This window comes from Protopterus annectens, chromosome 17.part0, assembly GCF_019279795.1.
Source record: "Protopterus annectens isolate FY-2018-M chromosome 17.part0, PAN1.0, whole genome shotgun sequence".
NCBI lineage: Eukaryota > Metazoa > Chordata > Ceratodontiformes > Protopteridae > Protopterus > Protopterus annectens.
The window spans coordinates 19,830,593-19,851,046 of record NC_056751.1 but is presented as its reverse complement, the minus strand read 5'-3'; the positions used below and the strand labels follow the sequence as shown (position 1 = coordinate 19,851,046).

Genomic DNA, 20,454 nt, shown 5'->3' with positions numbered 1-20,454 from the left:
AGCAAGGGGTTGACCTCCAGTGTGGAACACCGGTCGCCCATGTTGATGATGACCAGGTCCAATATGTTGTCACCTCTGGTGGGAGTGTTGACCATTTGAAACAGGGCATTTGAGTTTATAAATGCTAGGAAATGCTGGGCAAGGGAGTTCTCCTAGTTAACGTTTGGATAATTGATATCACCCAGTATTAACGTGTTTGGTAGGACCTTTATATTTCCCAGTGTTTCCAGAAATGCGGAATGGCGTCCTGGGACATGGTGGGTGATCTGTAGCAAGCTACAATTTGAATTGCAGTTTTGCCCGTTGTTATTTTCACGTGGATGATCTCTGAAGCATCGTGCTGTGCCACTAACCCGGAGGTGTGGGTATCCTTGATGAATATAGATAAGCCCCCGCCTTTTATATTTGGGTTTGGGTTCTGTGGCTGAAATGTATGGTATGAGAATAGTTTTCTTGGTAAGTAATAATCAGCCAGAATTATTTTTAAATTTTGTGCTCTTTGTACTTGACTACTTCAACTGTTTTTTGTTTGCTTGTTTTGTTTTAGTCCTACCATCATGCCTAAAGCTGGAACTGAGTCATATTTTAATCAGTACATTTATCTCACTAGAGAGAGAGAGAAGATGTATTTAGCAGTCTGGGAAGTTTGGATTGTCATTCAGTTCTAATGCATGTGGTTTTACTCCTACAAGCTATCAAGAATGGTCATAGTCTTACAGATCTCAAGTCATGGTAAACATATAACTTTCACAACTCAGTATTTTAAAAAGCCATTGGACAATATGTTATTGTACATAAAGAAGCTAATGTTTTAGTTCCTATGGGATGATAAGCTTGTAACTTTTAGTCTTACCTAATTTAGCTGGTGGTCTTGTATGTAGGATAACTTGTAAATTACTAGTTTTTGTATTTTTTTTTTAGTCTCTGAATACTGAATTCCTTCATTGACTTATTCTCTGATTAGTTGCCCAGTCCAGTTCAGGATCAGAGAAGAGCTGTACCCTATCCCATCACCTATTAGGTGCAACATAGAGAAACTATTCCTGGAGAACATACCTGTCTGTTGCAGTGTAAACTGAGATTTTCTACTACAAGACATTTTTAATTTTTTTCATAGATGGTAAAATATTTTATGGGTTTTTCAGAATTTAAATTGATCTTCTGCTTTTAATAATGCTAATATTGCTTCTTTGAAGTTAAGAAATAATTTCTAAATGTCTGATGTTGCTGTTTTAGTGGTTTAACAGGTAGCACACTCGCCTTTGGCTATGGTGATGGACACTAGAAGGCTGTAGGTCCGTTTCCCTCACCAAGTAATAGGATTGCTGACAGCACAGTACAAAATTATGGGGGTGTGTTGTGAAGTGTGCCGACCTTCTGATGAGACAATAAATCAATGTCCCATCTGCTTGAAATGGCAGTAGTACAGTAGCACAGGTTGATGTAAAAGATCCCAAAACACCTATTGAAAGAGTAGAGAAAGTTCCCTGATGCAATAGCCACATTTCCTCCAGTAGTAGAGATACTGCCTTTCATTTTCCTGAAAAAGAGGTCACTAGCTTAATGGGACTAACATGGTCAGCAAATAAATAAGTAAATAATGCTTTTATGCAGGTATATGGTGATCTCTTATAATGGCAGGATGTGACAAATGTAAGGAAAATTAGCTGTGATATTAGAAGGCTTCTTCAGTATTTAGCCTTTTCAGTTTTCTTCTCCCTGTTGTCCTCAGTGTGGCTGCTTTTAAACTACATCTCCTCTGCTTGAGATGGTGCATGCTGTGATATGCATCACATTAGGAGAGCCTGCCTAATGCATGTGCTCCCATCGTCTTTGCTGTCACTCATATAATTCTGATCTTGATCCTGCTGCTTATTTTTAAAAAGTTACCATATTCAGTGCCTAACTAACAACAGCCAAGTTAGCTCCTTTAGCATGGAGTAGTAAAGCCCTGAGTACAATCTATATGACTCCAGTTCACTTAGTGGCTTGCTGGAGTTTGTGGTGGAGGGAGTGGGATGACAGGGCCATGTCTGCTCACCTCTTTTGATGAGGAGGGCATATGTCCAGTGGCACACAAAATGCACTGATTCCCACAGTGGACATTGGAGAAATGTTCATGCTGTGAAGTGAAACATTTAAATAGCCACCAAACCAGGAGCCAAGACCCACACTGGCATTATGGAGTAGGTAATTAACTGGCATTATATCTACTGTCTAGAGGAAGAATTTGACATAAAGGTCAGCCATAAGTGACAGCATTTAGTTATGTATGCTTTGTTGACTGGTTTAGTCCCACTAGGTCAGCAACTTCTTTTCAGAGGAGACCCAATGTGGTATTCATACCGACAAAGGAAAATTCCTTTATTCATTTCAGTAAGTGTCATGGGATCTTTTAACATGTCAGCCACCAGTATATGGAGGAAAAGAAACTCCAGGCCTACAGTTTATTGCACAAGATGGTAGCAGTTCCTAAGTGCCTATTGTGGAATAGTCTGTCATACAGTCTAAGCCCAGTGGTGTAGTACTGTTCTTCTGAGTTCTAGAAGACACCCTTGTAGATTTTGAGCTAATGCTAGTAACATACCCCATGCAAGAGTTTCCCATTCACATGTTCTTTTGATTGGCATATCCTTAAGTGCAGGTGCCTTGTCTTCTGACTTTTGCCACTTATCTGTCACAAGTTCAGCACCTCATGTATTAGTCATGGGATGGCGTACATTCATTTTGAATCCCACCGTGTGGGGGATGGTCCTAATATATAAGCCTCACTCTTTCCTCAGGTGATCACTAAAGGTATGCTCACAGTTTGCTTCATCCCTGGAAGCAATCCCTTGTGTTACTTGCCATAACTCAGTGGTGACATTTGGAGTAAAGGATGCTTTTGTTCATATCTTCTTATGAATACAGCAGTTTTGATATCTCAGGTAGAGTAGGATCCACCAGCTCTTCCCACTAGGTCTCATGATTCTGGCTTTTGACTTCAGATAGATGTTTGAAATCTAGCGGGACCCATCCATGCAGGTATAGGGTCTCACTCTCAAGTAATATGACTTAGTTCTCCCCAGCTTTTATGGTAAATACAGCTAACAAATATTATCCATCAACAAAGCAGTCCTCATGCATGGTGCCTTTTTCAAACTTGTCTCCAGTGGCGGCTACCCACTCTAGTCCTTATCCCTCTTAACCAAACTTAATATTTAGCAGCTAGCCCAGAACCATTGGTTAAAATTCATCACAGATTTATCTAGCTTCCAGTACCTAGAAACAATTGACTTTAGTGACTGACCAGGTAGCTTAATTCCTTAGTAAAAAGAAAAATCCATGGTATCCCTCAGAGTCTCAGAAAACATAGTATGCAACCTATACTGGGTCGAAAACAAACCAAGCAGAAACTTCACAGTGTGGTGGGTGTTAAGTTCACTCCTTGAAATATGTTATGCACCTAGTTCATTGATAAAATTTGAACTTTAAAATGCATACTATAAAATAATAAAATTGTAGGTAGTCCACAGATGAAAATGGAATATCCCTTTATTGAAACACACAAACAAGTGATCCTAGTTGAGTGTAATGAAAAGGATTATGCTTTTGCTTTTCATTACACTCAACTAGGATCGCTTGTTTGTGTGTTGTAATAAAAGATATTCCATTTTCATCAGTGGACTACCTACAATTTTATTATTTTGTAGTATCTATTTTAAAGTTAAGATTTTATCAGTGAACTAGGTGCATAACATACTTCAAGGAGTGAACTTCACACCCTCCACACCGCAAAGTTTCTGCTTTTTTTGGTTTAATTCCTAAGTAAAAGGCATTTATTACAAGCTTGTTCATACCCTTAGCAAATACATTAAAGTAAACTATCAGTAAATTAAATGAAACTAAACTTGAATTAGAATAAAAAGTGAACAACGATTGCAGATCTTTGTTATCCATTCAGAGTGTCTTGTGAGTCCTTGGAGCCAGTACACCTGTTGGTATTTCTTGTAGCAAGAACCAAATAAGTTTTCATATCCTATGTAAACCCACTTTTTTCCCTGTATTCTTCCCTGATTTCACTTAGTCAACTTTCCTCCAATCTCCATTCATTTGAATTAAACATGGTTCCCATCTTTTTCTCAGCTTTCTATTCTTCAGTATCTGTCTACTTAATTCCCTACTTTCTGTAATTTTCACTACATCCTCTGAGGGTGGCTATAATTTTCACCTTGTTATTACAACTTCTGTTTGCTGGTAACAGTATCACTGATATTAACGTAGCTAATGTATTTTTGGGGTTGTTATGCTCTATGAACCACATTAAAAATAAGGGTCTATATTATATCATCGAACGCTTAAAAAAGCGAACGCTGATTGATCGACCTAATTTAAGTGAAAGCTTACAATCTCAAACTGTCAGATCAGCGATTTTTTTTCCCAGGGAAAAAAATCGCTGATCCAAAACACATACACACAACACAAGCACACCAAACAAACAGAAATCCACACACATACACCTAAAATCTGATACCTAACCCTACACTAAACTATGCACACACCACTAACTCACCACTTACCTTAACCCAAACCCTAACCCTAAGGTCCGTCACTATCGCACATTCACCTCACCCGCTCCCTAACCCTAACTCACTTAAATCCGTCCTAACCCTCATGTCCACTCAATGGCACACACACCTAACCCGAGCCCTAACCCTAACTCACCTAAATCACCCTAACACTCACATCCACACAGTCGCACACTTACCTGAATCCGACCGGTAACTTTCCACCATAACACTGAAAATACCGAAGCAACAGAAACGGACAACCGAATTCTTTCCCTAGGAAAAAAAATCAAGTTTCTGCTGCTTCGATATTTTGCAGTTTTGCAAAAATAAGTTCGATCAACCAGCGTTCACTTTTTTAAGCATTCGAGGATATAATATAGACCCAAAAATAATAGGCCTTTTGTTAGGTTTATTTCTGTGCCAGCTGTACTCTGTAGGTCAGCTCTGAATGTGCTTTAGCGGTCACATCCCCAAAAATTATGTAGCCAGTCTCCTCCTCGCCAGTCCTGGCATCTCAGACAGTTATTACTTTGTGTGAGGTACATCTTCAATAACCTATTAGTTGTATAAAAATATTTGTGCAAACGTTGCCATTGAAAAATTCTAAACTTCCTTGACCACAAAGCTCAACCAGATAACAACCAGATTCTTTCCAATTTTTGCATGATAGATTAATTTCTGCTATCTCTTCACAGGCATTCCTGAGGTCAGTGTTTCTATACTCATCATCTGCCTGCAGAATTTTGTAAAGTTCACAGATTCGTGCACCCTCCCCCCCTCCCCAGGTTTCCTCTAATAACAAGCAAGATCTGCCTAAACAGATGAGGTGATTCATTTTCTTGATTTCCCTTACAACTTGTCCTCCCTACATCCTGAAGCAACTCCTCAAATTTAACTCTGCTAGCAATTCATAGTTACTTTTACATTCTTCCCATCCCTTTATTTTCCCATTTTGTAGTAACTGCTCCCCGTATTTCAGTTTTTGAGTCTGCCATCTCCATGCTTTTGTTTTAGATTGTATATCTTGTTTCTTTTTTCTTATTGGTAATAAAATCTGTCAGTCAATTATGGGTTTTTCTCCTTATCCAAGTTTTACCTGTCTCTTTCCTCAACTTCAGAAGCCTTGGGTATTTTATTTTTTTCGTCACTTTCCCAAAATGCTTCAGTTATTTCTTTTTTCTGCAGCCATTTTACCCTGTCCTTCCACATATCCTTCGACACTATCACATAATTCTCATCTTGACATGGTTCCAGTCAAAGCCAACAGGATGCTTCTGTGTATCTGTTTAGGTCAGGAGCTCCAAGACCACCCCTCTCTCCCCATTGCTATCTTTTTCCATGCAATTCTACTTGAGGAATCACATCAAAAGAAAGTTCTTTTTCAGTTTTTTATCTACCCTATGATCTTCCCTTCTAGTAGTGTGCAAAAAACCTGGCAATAATAGAGCATATGTGATGGAGGAAACTGAAGAAACCCAAATGTTGACTTTTTCCTAGGCTAAGTAAATACTGGCCCAAATGTAAACAGGACTTGTGCTGAGGTAAGTAAAACCTACCTAGGTGGGGGTTAACTATATATACCAACTCCAGGATCGCACTACAGTGGAGAAAAGTGCATGATGGGCAAGTGTTTACTTACGCCTCAGTTTCATGATTTATCTCGGGCTGTCGATCATGTGGATATCAGGATTTGAAAGTAGACCCACAGCAATACATGCCAGTGGAAAATCCATACTCACTGATCAAACTCAAGATTTAATTATTTAGACTTATTCAAGCTATTTTTTTATTTTTTGCATTTACTCCACCAGTGTGTGGGATGGATTCCTCAATTGTTTGTCCTAACCAGACAAGTATTTTATCTGAGGCACATGTAAGTTTTTAGCCAGTATTCTAACTCTCCCTGAACCAACTTTATTTATCATTACTGTTTTCATTTAAAGAATATGGCTTGATGTCAGCATGGGGCTTTGTGCAGACCTTTCCTGTTTCTTTAGCAGACACACTGCTAAGTAATAGCTCTCTCTCACTGTTATTTACTGCCTACCAATTACATTATCAGCAGCACAGCTGTTGTCTATGCACAAGCCTATCTCTGCTGGTGCTGATGAAGGATGGGGGACTCGTTCCCCCTTAGCTTTCTGTTTGTAGTATGATTACCCAGAAACCAGTATTTCCAAAGTTAATAAAACTATCAGTCCTCCCACCCCACATCTCTTCCTGATGACTTCTACCAGATTTAAGCCTTTCCTAGTAAGCTATAGCCTAAAGAGGCTTTACTCACACCCTTAGTCTGGCCTCAAGTAAGAATGACTGAATACTCTGACTATAGCAGTCAGACTGGGTTTCCACATACCCTGCTGTGGTTTTGACAACACTATTGCTACAGCTGGGGCAATAGGCTGAGGCATGTGTATACACAGGATAGCCAGACTGAGGCTAACTTCTATTAAAGAGGACATTAGGCAGTTCATCCTGGATGCCCCTTTCAAGGTGAAGTTATTCCTGGCCAGTCTTCTTAACTCGTTACATCCGAATGACGCCTCCAGGTGCATCTGCAGTTAACTCCTACTAATGCCTCTAGACGTCAAAAATTGCTTGTTCATATTTGCATCAATAATCCCAAAACCATACTGTGTGCACAGGTTTTAAAACATTTAATCTTAAAACTTACACAATAGCAAACTCAACTGCATTAATATTTGACCTGTCTAATGCAGGTAAATAGATATTAACTGTTGTTTTTATTATATTAAATTATATAGATATAATTTTCACATTTTTCTAAATATTTCAATAACCAAGTAACACAGACAGAATGCCTTAGCCTCAAATGAAAGCTCCCAGCTAGACGAGTAAAATGTTGACAGTATGTGTGTAACTTGAGTGGTTGCAGAGATACTGCAAGTCGTTTGCAAAGTATTACAAATGTAATAGTCACTGTGTTTACTTTGACTTAACATTTGGTTTAAGACCTAGAACCTAAAGAATACTACCACTATAAAAATAGTTTGTGCTGAAGAGTTTGCCATTTATACTTATTTCATAATCGATATGGTTCCGGAAATATGAACATTTGTTTGAAATGTGAGGACATAATTTGATTCTGTCAAAAGGTTTGGGCTCTGCTCATTGGACGTTACAGTGCAAACTTCCTGAGCCACATTGGAGTGAATGAGTTAACAGAGAGTGGATGACCTCTTGAAGAAGAAACAGATACTTTTTTTCTCAGTGAAAAACTGGTTGGACATAAAACTTTGGAGGGGAAGCTGCTAATATGGTTTGACAAGTAGTCTGTAATCTGATTCCTAAAAAAGCAAGGAACAATTGGTTGCAAACACTGCTCAGAAAGACAATGAATGTCTGGCACTGGGCCATAGACAGACCCATTTACCTTTTTTTCTCCAAGGTCTTGCTGAACCCAAGAAGAGGCAGCCTTTTTAATCTGATGAATGCACTCAAGAGTTAGACATCTGTGTCTTCTCCAACAACAGACAAGCTACCTAAGAGGATGACTCCGCTAGCTCTGTAGTCACAGTCCTTACTACATGCAGGGCTGTCCATGAGTGGCATTCTACTGAGTTTATCTCAGCTTAGCATGGCATTGCTGAGGCTCAGTGAATTTTACCTACGGTCATATATATATATATAGACTCTTCTTAGAGCTCTTCTTCCATCAGAAAGCAGTCGCTCTCAGCAGAAGTGTTAGTACAGGCTATAAAGAGTGACTTACCTTTAAAATGAAGCCAACAATTCTGTTCCCATGTCTTTCTTGTTCTGAAGGGAACAGAAGGCATCTGTTTTATCCCAGACCTTGATGACTTCAGTAAACTTCTTTGGTATGTCAGGTTATGTATAATGACTGTTGTATGAGTCATGCTTATACTACTGCAGGGCATCTGTATGGTACCTTTGGCCATGTTGAATGTCTTCTTAAACCTCATTGTTTGGGATATGCACAGGAGATTCAATTTGCTTTAAGTGAGAACCACATTTAGTACAAAGTACAACCATTTAAACCATTTGCCAAGATGTTTAAAATGGTGGCTGAAGCCTGCAGGAGAAAGACCTCAGTGACACTCCCACTTGGATTTATTAGCTCCAGATGGCGTTACGGAGGAGCTCCCGTGTGGTGTCCTGAGAGTGAATTCCATGGCTGCAGTTGCTGAGGATGACCTTTGTTGTTGTCTTTCGGCTTTTCCCAGTTAGGGGTCGCCACAGCAGAACTCCGGTCCGCTAATGATTGGCAGTAGATTTTCACGAACACCGAGGTACCAGCTTGACGTTCAACCTTCAACAAAGGCACACCCATTTACGCATGTCTTTTGAACGCCCACCCAACCGCGAGGAAGACATGCAGACTCCACACAAAAGGCACTTCCTGTGCTCCAGCCGGGAATCGCATGGGAGAACCTCTTGCTGTGAGGCAACAATGCTACCGCTGCACCACCGCTTGTAATAGACCTAAAAAAATGGATGTTTCGAGCTTTTATATTGTGTGGAAGAAAACCGCTATATATGAAATGAGACATCTAACCTCTTTCTGCTTTTTTAGTAAGTAGCATGAGAAGTGCAGAATCTGCTGTTCCCGGTGAGCAGTGTTAACTTATGATAAGCAGTGACCTTCTGGAGAAGGTAGGCATAGCATTCTTGCTGGCAGAGTTCTGTCTGCAAGTGTTGTAATTTGTTTTTTAACTACTGAGCTGATTTAGGCTAGTTTCCTACATGTAGAGGTAGAGACATTGCACTAAATTTCTGTGATAACATTGTGCTATATTAAAGAAATGTGTACAAATGACTAATGCAGCAGGAAATGTTATAACTTCTGCCACAGGCAATAGTCACTGGTTGACAGTTGTGCCCGATCCAGCTGTTGAAAGCTACTACGCAGCTGAATATATATATTTTTTTAATTTGTAGAGCCCCACAACTGATGCATTTGCTGATGTGTGCTGTAAGTAGTACTTGAAAAAGTGCTTTGTGTGCAAAGCTGCTGCAGCTCATTTAAGATGTTTTTTTTTAGTTCAGGTTAATTTTTTCATAAATGCTTTGATGCTTTACCTGTAACAGCCATAAACTGGGAGTCATCCCATCTCAGGGGGATTGCATTCCATGTACAGATCTGGACAGTGTCTAGTAAAATTCATGCTTGCCCTTGGAGGGGTCTGGGAAGTCATCATATTGGCAGCCTAGGTGAGGTTGCACATTAGAGTACAGCCTGAACCTTTGAGTGCCTTTTAGCTTGATGGTCACCTCAGTCTTCAAAGTGTTCTTTGCTCACCTAAAAGTGCAGGTGTTGCAGTGGACTATGAAGTGTTAGTGGCTGCATATTGACATCACACCCATAGATTTTTCCAGTATCAGACTTCTATTTTCATACAAGGAGTGGTGGACAGTCCTCACCAACCTTCATGTAGATCTTTCATGCATGCATTTGAACTAGTAATTGATGCAGCTGATGGATACTTCAGTGGTGGGCAGTAGCACTCAATCCAGCTCCTTTCTGGTCAAGGGAAATATTTTTATTGGGAAAGGGGCTTTGTATCAACCATTTGGAGCTGCTCTTGGACCTACAAATCTTGCAGGGGCAACTGCCACCTCAGCCTGTACTACATTTGATAGCTAATCTGTTCTCTGCGTTCTAAATAAGTCACTTCCCTTTTTAGAGAGATGATACATATCTAGCAGATGGCCATAGGCAGAAACAGAAGTATCACTCTGTCAGCCAGTCATGTATCAGGTGAACTGAATGCACTGTCAGTGTGCCTCTCCTTTATACGTGTAGAGCTGCATTTTCAGGAGCCTTTTGTAGTTCAGATGTTTCCAGCGTGGGACCCTCTGAAGAATGCTTTATTCTCCAACTAAGAGAATAAATTGTATATTTTCCAACTAAGAGAATAATGCTCTTTCTTTTTCTGCTTGGTGTAGCAGTGCAAGGGTATGTTCTCTGTTGCCATGTTCTACATCCAGTGTAAAGGGAGATTTCTGTATGCCTTCCTGCCATTTCCTCTGATTCTGCACTAATCACAAAATTTAAGTGGGAAAAAAGACCAGAGCTAGTTCCTGTCATCCCTTAGCGGACAGTAAGTTTGTGATTTCAAAAGAAAAAAGAATGGTATGATTTTAGTCTGTCATGCCCCTATTAGGAAAGTCATGATTTTAGCCTCATGATTGAGAGACTAAGTAGTTCTGCTTCAGGGCCTGGCTTTTGAAGTGCACTCTCTGATCCTGCAAACACATTTGACTAGGTATCAGAATTAGTAAAAGCTACCAGAAAGACTTCTGATCAGCACATATATTTTGCCAAGTAGAAACAATCCCCCAGTTAGGTAGCAGTATCCATTAATGACCATTCAATGAAGTTTCAGGTGATACTGACCTATCTAAAGCACCTGTATCATCAAGTCCCTTTCCAAGTGGATTAGCACCTACATTGTCCATTAAACATGTCACTATCCAATAACTTGGGTGTTTCCAGTCCTTGATTCAGAAATGTTTCCGTTACAGATTTCTGTCCCACAGCTATTTGGTCATCTGTTTTTCCTGGTGTATCAGTATTGCACAACTAGAAATTTCCATTCATCCCATTTATAGACAGACTGAGAGGGGGGTGTCCCTGATGCTAGATAAAATAGATACATTTTTACTGTGCATTTGATCTGTAAATTGACACTTTTGCTATGCTCCAATGTGGCTAGCCAGCTTCTTCATCTCAGGTGCTGTTCAGTAGCTTTTTGTGTGAGACTGGTAAATATTTGTATATTAGTTGTTAACAATGAATGTGTCAAATCTTCATAGTTGTTTTCTTGACTTGCAGTTATGTTCAGTCAATGGTTTGGGACACATTGGTAGGCTCTGGACCACTAATGTCGCATGTGACATCATGGTGTTCACCGTCATAGGGCATTTACTGTATGCCCCGAAGTGTGGTAACTTTTTTCAGAAAAATACTAAACTGAAATGGAAAAGACAGCAAGGAGAGTCTCCAGTGTTCCACTAGCAGATTCATTCTTATCTGATCTGTAAAGCACTCCTTTGTTGATGGATCAACATTTGGAGTCATCCTTTTACCATTCAGAATTCTGCATTATTTTCTCATAAGCTGTTACTGTTGGGGGGGTACACTCATCTAGTGCTGGTACATGCCATGATGAATTGTGGTGATTGCATGAATATGTCCAGCACCTGAGCTCACCAGTTCTTGCCCATTTCAGGTCTCCATACCACTGCAAGTCTGAGGACTCAGCTTTTCCTTGAAAATGCAAAGAATTAACTCCTGCAAGTCAGTAAAAAGTTCCATACTTACTTCCTAGAAGCAAATCTTGTACATTTTTGTATGGCTTTCAGATTACCAGCCAAGACCCACAGTAGAATTGACTGTTTGTAACATAATGTAAATGAGGCACTGATATGAGGTCCAGGAGTTCACACCAGCATTCCACTGATAGCAGAAGAGGAAACTTCTGACCTTACAAGCTACCCAGAAGATGGCAGTGGTTGAATGTTCTTTATATAGGGCTAAGTGGAGGCTCCTACATGTACCACAGGTTTCATCAAGAGTACTATAGCAAGGACTGAGACCAGAAGTTAGGTTGCTACCTATACCTTGTGTAATAGGTATGTCTGTTTCTAAAATGGTTCCCTGATTTCATCAGGTACTGAGCTCACACTGAATTTGTGAGTGTTTGGGTCGGGCTTGCACATGTATTTCAGTTTTGGTGGATGATACAGGGTTTCAAAAAGGTATCCTCATCTCCCACCCTGGTGGGGTCATGCTGGTGTAAGGAGCCACCCTTTTCTTGGTCAGTTGACTGGAACATGCTGCTAACTGGCTTGATCTGAAAAAGCAATACCTTGCATCCCATAGCCATGTATCATGAAATTCAAGACTGAGAACAACATTCCCAAAGTCCCCCTCCAAGTCCAGAAGGCTCTAGTGACCCAAGCTGAGGATTATTTGATGGATCTTTTCCACATTCTAGATTGACATTCCTTGCATTTTGCTCTTATGGGCATCATTTCCAGCACAAGGCGCTTCTGCTTGGGTTTTGTAGCATCCACGTTGTTTACCAAGTTGTTAGTAGTTGATCTCTTAGAAGAGAAGGATCACCGTGTATTCCCTTACCTGAATAACTGGCTATTTCTGATCTCATTAAGGGTCTTTATGGTAGTCCTTCTAGTTTGAGTTCACCCATGGCTGTAATCTCTCTTGGTGGGTGGAAACTGGGAGATGTCCTCTCTGAGCCTATCTCAGATGATTACCTTTATAGGAGCATTACCTGAAACTTGCCAGTGGTGGTCATTCTTGTCTGCTGAGAGGGCCAAGTAAGTCTTGAATTTTGTAGCCTGAATGAGGATTCTTTACAGGGTCTGAGTACTTATTCTACTGTGCTTGATAGCTGCCATATTCTCCTTGGTTCCCTCGGCATACCTGTGAATATGGCCATTGCACATTAATATGAGATGTCCGTATTTGCAGTGCTACCACAAGCTTATGGATCTGGTAATGGTATCATACCCATGACACTGAACTCTGATGTGGTGGACATTTACCACCATCTTCCAGGTGGGCCAAACTTTCTACATCTGAACAAGTTCCAGGTCTTTTTGGTACATCTATGGTGGAGTGTAGAGCTCATAATGGCTATATCATGGTTCAGGGGATGTATTCCCCCCAGAAATGAGATCTCCACTTCATCCATCTAGAGTTACAGGCAGCCCTCTATGCTCTTAAGAGCCTTGGATGAGAAGCTGCATCTAGAACCCTGCCTTATTTGGTCAGACAGCCTATCCACTGTGTGATATCTAAACAAACAACAGGCAAACTGTTATACTCCCTGTGCATAGAGGTATTGGAAGTATGTTAGTAGGCCATAGACAGGCATTGCTATATCAGCAGGTCACACTTCAGGCAAAATGAACATGTTCTGCTGGAGGACTGTTGAGCCACTCCTCCTACCCCCCTTGGAATTGCCAGCTCGGGAGCCATCTCCAGAATTTTCTGTGAGACTGTTAGCAAAGCAACAAGCAGTGTCTGAGAAGAAAGCACCAGACTGTGACTTATGAAAATGATTGATCTATAAAAAAAAGTCCCACAATTCCAAAAAAGAACCCCCCCCCCCCTTCACTCTTCTCAGGTTCCGAGGAAAATAAGAAGTATCTGTCTTATTTTGAACACAGTGGAGATCTTTTGGCTTGGACGTGGATTCTTAGATGGGAACACTTTACTATCTAATTCTCTTTTAAAAGATATTTCATTTGGAGACATCTTGAACTTGATCAAGGACCATTTATGTAGATTACCTAACTGTATTCCTCTCCAGAGAAGATGTGCAAAGCTTCCAGATCCAAAACAATTTACCATTCATACAAGTACTCCTTCTTTGACAAATGTGCCTGTAGAAATGGCTCTAGAGCCATATGCTTAGCTTTATCTGCAAAAAGGCCCTGTAGTTTCAGTAGAGCTTGAAAGCAGTGTGGGTTCTTATGCAAAAATCAAGTGGCTATCAAGTGACATACCCTACTAGCAGTGATCTCTGTACCCCTGAAATCCTCAATAATAATTTCAGCTCTGACACATTTTTAAACAATAAAGAAAGAATGACTACCCAAGTTTAATAATAGGGCTTATGCTTTTGCTACATTCAGCATTATGATACTGTTCAGTACAAGACATGCATGGCTGAGGACTCAGCTTTTCCTTGAGGATGTGAAGAATCAGCTCCTGGCGGTCTTGCTCTGTCTGTGATTCAAATGCAGTGAGGCCCTGAATATGCCTCCTTTATTCAGGCAGTATTGGTTTGAGTTTATTGGCCTCTAAATGGCAAAGTGGCAATGGCAGCTAACATAAACATGTATGGTTTTTATTCTAGCACTTCACTAGGTTTGCAAAGCTAAAAGCAGTGAATTTATCCACTAAGAGTGGGAGGTAAAATGTTATGGACACCCTGCAACTTAGGAGAACGTTGTTTTTGTGTGAGCATTAGGCAAATTTTCTTTGGCTAGTTAGAAACCCCCTACTAGGATTATAGCCTTATCACAGTGAAGAGGTTTGTGTGCCCTTATGGTTCTTAGAGCTTGTTGCCTATTGTCTGTATCTTATGTTCTTAATAGGAACACTCTTCACATGTTTGTCTGTGAGGAGTGGCCAGACTAACAGAGATCCAGAATGACCTCATGAGGATTTGTTTTAACAATCTGACAAATTTAGTTTAAACAAGGATATTGAAACCCACTCCTACAGCCAAGCCTGGGTGTGATGTTTGCCTGTGAGCAACTGGGGGCCAGGTAGCCCATGCAGCCTAGCTTGGCTCAGTCAGAAAAAGTTCCATAGACAACTCTGCTGACATAGCTGGATAAACCCCTCACTACGAGCCAGGCTAACTGAGTTCAAGTAGTAATTTGGTTGCCTGTTGAAGCTGCGGCAGGGGAGGAGAGGAGTGACTTGGCTTTGCCAGCTTGCCTCTCCTTAGCTAGAATGTGTGGAAGAACATGCCTAAGCTGCATTATCCCATGACTCAATACCTGGTGGAGACTGGACACATCATGGAAGCACTGGCTTCAAGGGAGAAGAGCTGTCCTGAGAGGTTATTTACTTGTGGATGTGGATGAAATGCCCAGCTTATACTTTGCACATGTTACCAGGCATTTGCAGTGCTGTTTAGGCTGTAAAATGGTGATAATGATCATAATAATAATTATAATAATTACAAAAACATTCTTGATGACTACCTCAGTGATGGCTTCTGTTGATTGGCTCTCACCCTGATGCATTGGACATGAATATGCCAGTAGACCAAGAAAGGATCTGATAGCAGATCAAACAAATCACAAAAGAAAGAAAGAAGAAAGAAACAGGTCCACAGAGCCCCATGTGGGCTCATTAGCTGCAGACCGACAGGTTGCATTCAGATATGATGCCACTCAAGTGGCAAACAGGATTGGGATACGTTAAAATGTCTTAACTGTACAGGCAACATTGATTCTGGAATCAGATGTTTGAGTGGAGGTGAATTATTTTCTTCTTTTCTGGAGCTGATTGTCAGAAAAGGTCTTGGGCAGGATTGAAGATCCTGACAAAGTCTGAATACCTTTCTGTTAGTTTTTGTCATCAAACAAGGTGATCACCTCAGTGCAACTGAACTGTGATTTGCAGAAAATAAAAATGTTGTTTGTGCATGTGAATCTAGCCGTTGTCTAAAGTTTTCAGCCTTCTGAGAGGTAACAAGTGTGCTTAAAATGGTACTGCCTATAGCTTCTGTAGTTCTGAGAAGAGACTTCAACACTTACTTGAGGAATAATGGAGATACCTGGAAGGAACAGCTTGCCTAATCTGAACCCAAACGGTGAATTGTTTTGTGACTTTTATGATAGTCATGGATTGTCCATAGCAAGCTCAATGTTTAAACACAAAGATGTTCTAAGTGCACTTTTTACCAAACCACTTTATTCAAAAAGCTAGTGATTGACTTTGTAGTTCTGTCTTCAGACCTAAGGATGCATATTGTGGACATTCAGGTCCAGAGAGGTCCTGAGCTGTCAAACAATCAGCATTTGGTGCTGAGTTCAGTCAGATGGTTGGGCAGTGACTGGACAAATCAAGGAGACCCTGATATTTATTAGGGGTACAAAACTCCAGCCTCTAGAAGACTTCCTGTATACCATTGCAAGTCTGGGGTGTGTACTGTGGATGCACCCTCTTCAAAGCCTCAGTTAATGAGACAGTGACAAGGCACTGGATACCACACCAAAATATTCTACTGCTGACCAAGTTTTTTTTTTTTTAAACAAGAAACTTCTTCATTAAATTATCACTTAAGACAAAAGCAATCATACATTTATATAAGTGAAAACAAACCATGCTGACATAATTTTAGTTGTAAACTTAATACATCACTTATAATCTATCCAGTCACTGTCAGTCAAACATTTCATAGCTCATTCATATCCTGCCCGTTGTTTAAACCCTATTCTTCCTCTGCATGTATTGTTCCCACAGTTCCCATTTTTTCTATGTAATTTCCGTCTATCCTTCTGACCAAGTCTTTCTCTTGATAATATCCTTTTATGATGAATATTTCACCCATCTGCATTGAATTAATTTACCTGCACTCTGCAAGAATGTGTAGTACAACTTGAAATACAGTATGAAAGAGCAGAGGCCAATGACTTAATATAAATAAAACATATATGTTGTTTTTTTTAGTATCCATTTTCAGGTGGTTCACATGCAGGTGGAGTAGTAAAAAAAATGAAATTATTATTTTGATGAAGATGAATGTGGGAAACATTCTTGAAAATTTTAGCTTTAATGTACATGAATTCATGTTTAAAAAAGTATGATGAGTAAATAAACTTGTTAAAAAACTTAGTGTTTTTTTTTGTAATTATAGGTTAAAGATTTAGTGAGAAAGCCTCTAGAAAATTGCTACAGTAACCTTTTGCTCAACAGCTGTAAAGGAATTCAGAGCCTTCTTCTTTCTTTGATTGGACTAAAGGTACAGTACATATTGTAATGTCTTTGGTAGTGTTATTTTCAGATCTTTTGATTTAAGATATGCAGGCTGCATAACATACCATTTAGAAAACTGACATTTTGGAAGTATTTTTGTAAGCAACACATTTTATTACTATTTTTCAAAAACAAGATTAGCAAATTTTGTCCTAAAAAGAAGACTGCAGTTGCAAACATGCATTCATATAACGGTATAATAAATAAAGTAATAGTAAGGATTTAGCAAGGCTGTGACTTTGGAGAATGCTTACAAATGAGAACATTACATCATAGTTTGACTTCCTTATATTAGAAACTCTTTTGACATATTTCATAAAATTAACAGGCAGTCTGAATGGTTTAAACATAGCAATGGGTTCCTCCAGTCATTAAACTGCACTTTTTTTCTGTTGTAAGTTTGCAACTGAAGACTTGTAATGAAATTAGGTTCAGGAACAAAATTTAGTTTAATATTTTTGATACACTTAACCTAAGAAAATTTTGAGTTTGTGGTTTACAGGAATGTCAAATGCCTTATTCAAGATCTTTTTAACTTTCCTGCAGTTCTAAATATTTGTTTAACATCAGCTAATCTTACAAGACGATCAGAATGGGAGCATAGGGATACTGTATGAAACTGTTTTAGCAAGGGTATTGTAAGAGTTAGGATTAATCATAAATTGAAGAATTAGGATTAAACTAAAATTGAAAGTAATGTAATTCAGAAAAATGCATTTGTAATGTATCCCAGTAGTGGACCAAATAAAAAATTACATTCCCAGCCTTTAACATGGCTCCATTTTTTTTTATTACTGATTGGGAGGTTTGAGTGATATATTGGTTTGTTAAATCCTGATAATTGCGGATCAAGATTCTTCTGTCAGGGGATTGAAGGAAACATTTATAGCAAATTAGGGATTATGACCTTCCAGTCATGATCTCTTTGGTTCATCAAAGGGATCAGATAAGAAAATATTTTGAAAACTTTATAGCAAGAATTTACTGTAATGCTCTGGGCAGTTTTATCAAAATAGTATTTTCCTCTGTCACTTTGGAGATTAGAGCCCTCAGCTGCTCATCTCTGCATGTCCAAATTCTTGTTCTACCTATAGGTTAGGCACAAAGGAAGCTCTCGTCTCTACATGAGTGTATACTCACCGTGAAAGTGGTCAAATCCCTGTCTACAACTACAAGAATCAGCTTTTATGTATGCTGTTGCAATTTTATCTCTGCTGACATTGCTGTAAGACTTGGAAGCTTATTCCTGTGCCTGCATGGGATGGATTTGCTGAAACTGTTTGTTCTAAATAAAGAGCCGAGGAAGTCCATTCTGGATGCATCTTTCAGGAAGGGTTTCTTTTAATTCAGCTTTCTCAAGACTTGATGCATGGCCTCTGAAAGAGGAAGCAGGCCTTCATTACTGTGGAGGACTTTTGTAATCCCTTTCTCCCTCCCTAGACCCACACAGCCCCCAAATAGGAGGCAAGTCCCCACATGCTGAGGAAGGCTCCAACATGTCCCACAATCTTGTTCTCTTCTTTAACAGCCAGGTCATCTAGTAAGAAGATTTTTCAACCCAGGCAGTAATTTGAGTTGATTTTTGTGTTGGTTGGGAGAAGCAATTTTTTAGTTAACCCAAGCTTAGAGAACTGTCACAAAGTTATGGATATCGGTTACCTTTGGCTATGACCTAAGATGCTTAGATTCTCCCCTAGAAAGTGCTTTGATAATGGACCGAACCACTTGAAGAGTTTTTCAAATGGGCGCAGTCTCTTTACTCTTGAGAGGGGCTGTATTGGCTGTCCTGACTTGAACCATTGATGGGACTTCTTCCATGTTTTTCTGGTTTCAACAGGAATAGTTGGTGTCCTTCCTGTACTGAACCTGAATTATGTCATTTACCAGGTTGCTGTCTGTGTTGGGCAATGCCTTGCAAAAGAAGCATCTCTTTACATTTCCATACATGAATAAGTGAGTGTTCATATCTTCATTGAGAGGCTTCCCATTAGTGTACCTACCATGGCAGCTTCTGTGGTTGATGAAAAACCGGGAGACCCATCTCAGAGAGCTGCCTTTATAAGAACAGAGTTACATCATTTCCAGAACTAGTTTATATAGTCATAGCTATTCCAAGGCTATTATGTCTTAAGTGCCATTTATGCCTTGAAGAAGAAGGTTTCCAGGATGGCTTTACACCAATCAGCAGCTTAATTTCAGCTCTTCCAACATGAAAAAAGAAATTGAGAGATAAGAGCTATTAATTCTACTAGTTTCAGTAAAATTCAGTTATTGGCTAGTAAGTACACTACCTGATGCCAACAAAGAAGAAATGTAGAGAGTCTGAAAGAAAATCACCTAGAAATGGTGAAGAGAAAACACTGACTTTGAATAATCCTGCAGCTAATCAACAAAAAGCAGATCAAGCTCTAGCTTTGTTCCAAGAGATGGCTTAGAGGAAAAAAAAAACAAATCAAATGTGCTCATAGCTAATTAAAATAAATAAAACATTGAAATTGTATATCAACTCAAATAACAAATGGAAGAATCTCTAAACAGCTATCCAGATGAACTGATAAAACTGAAAATAACCAGAGAACGAAATGAAGAAAAGGCTGGCTGAGTATGAGACTGCTCAAGAAGAGCCATTTCAAAAAACGGTAGAGTTAGAGGACAGAGCATGCAGAGAGAACCTGTGATTTTCTGCTGTACCTGAGAAACAGGAAGGAACAGACTGTATTAGTTTTATGAAAGCACAAATAAGCAGCTGGACTGGCATTCCACAGCAGGATTTATTCATTCAAAAGGCACATCATGTGTATGCTCCAAACCTAGCCATGATAAAGCAGTCAAGAACTGTATTAGTAAAGATGGAATCATACCAGCAGAAAGAGTTGATCCTGACTAAACTGTGGCAGAAGCGCAAAGTACTGAAGATGGGAGACAGTAGATTGTTTGTGGGAATGATTATTCACTGTGCCCCAGGCAGAAGATAAGCAAATTTATCCCAGCATTCAGGGAATGTTGAGAGGCAATTGTCAGATTCAAGCTGCTGTATCCAGCTGTCTTCAGAATCATTTTCCTGCAGGATCAAAGTCATTTTTGATACAGAAGAGACTAAGGAGGAAATTCAAAAGTTTACCCAAGAAAAAGTGAGCCATCAAACAGAAGGGCATTCTGCTTCATATTCTGTTGATAATAAAGCTCATAGAGAGACTTGAATGTTTCAAGGGAAAATGCTTTAGAGACAGAAAAAATCATAGTGAGAAAAATATCAGTGTCACCACCACGGACCAACGTAAAATAAAGACTTCTTTAATATCCAATAAAACAATAAAAACAACAAAAAGTCCCCTTTTTCAAACTATAAGCGCTTTTGGATTTTTTCCTTCTTCAGATCGTATAGTGACAAAG

At 39.5% G+C, this 20,454-nt stretch overlaps 1 protein-coding gene across 1 annotated transcript in view; it reads left to right on the top strand.

Moving 5' to 3' along the window:
* HELQ (helicase, POLQ like) overlaps window positions 1-20,454 on the top strand; it is a 1,104,576-nt gene that overhangs the window by 792,636 nt on the left and 291,486 nt on the right. Inside the window, exon 11 of the mRNA XM_044059295.1 lies at window positions 16,943-17,047. Within this exon, the coding sequence (XP_043915230.1) occupies window positions 16,943-17,047 (105 nt within the window). The remainder of the gene's footprint in view (window positions 1-16,942; window positions 17,048-20,454) is intronic.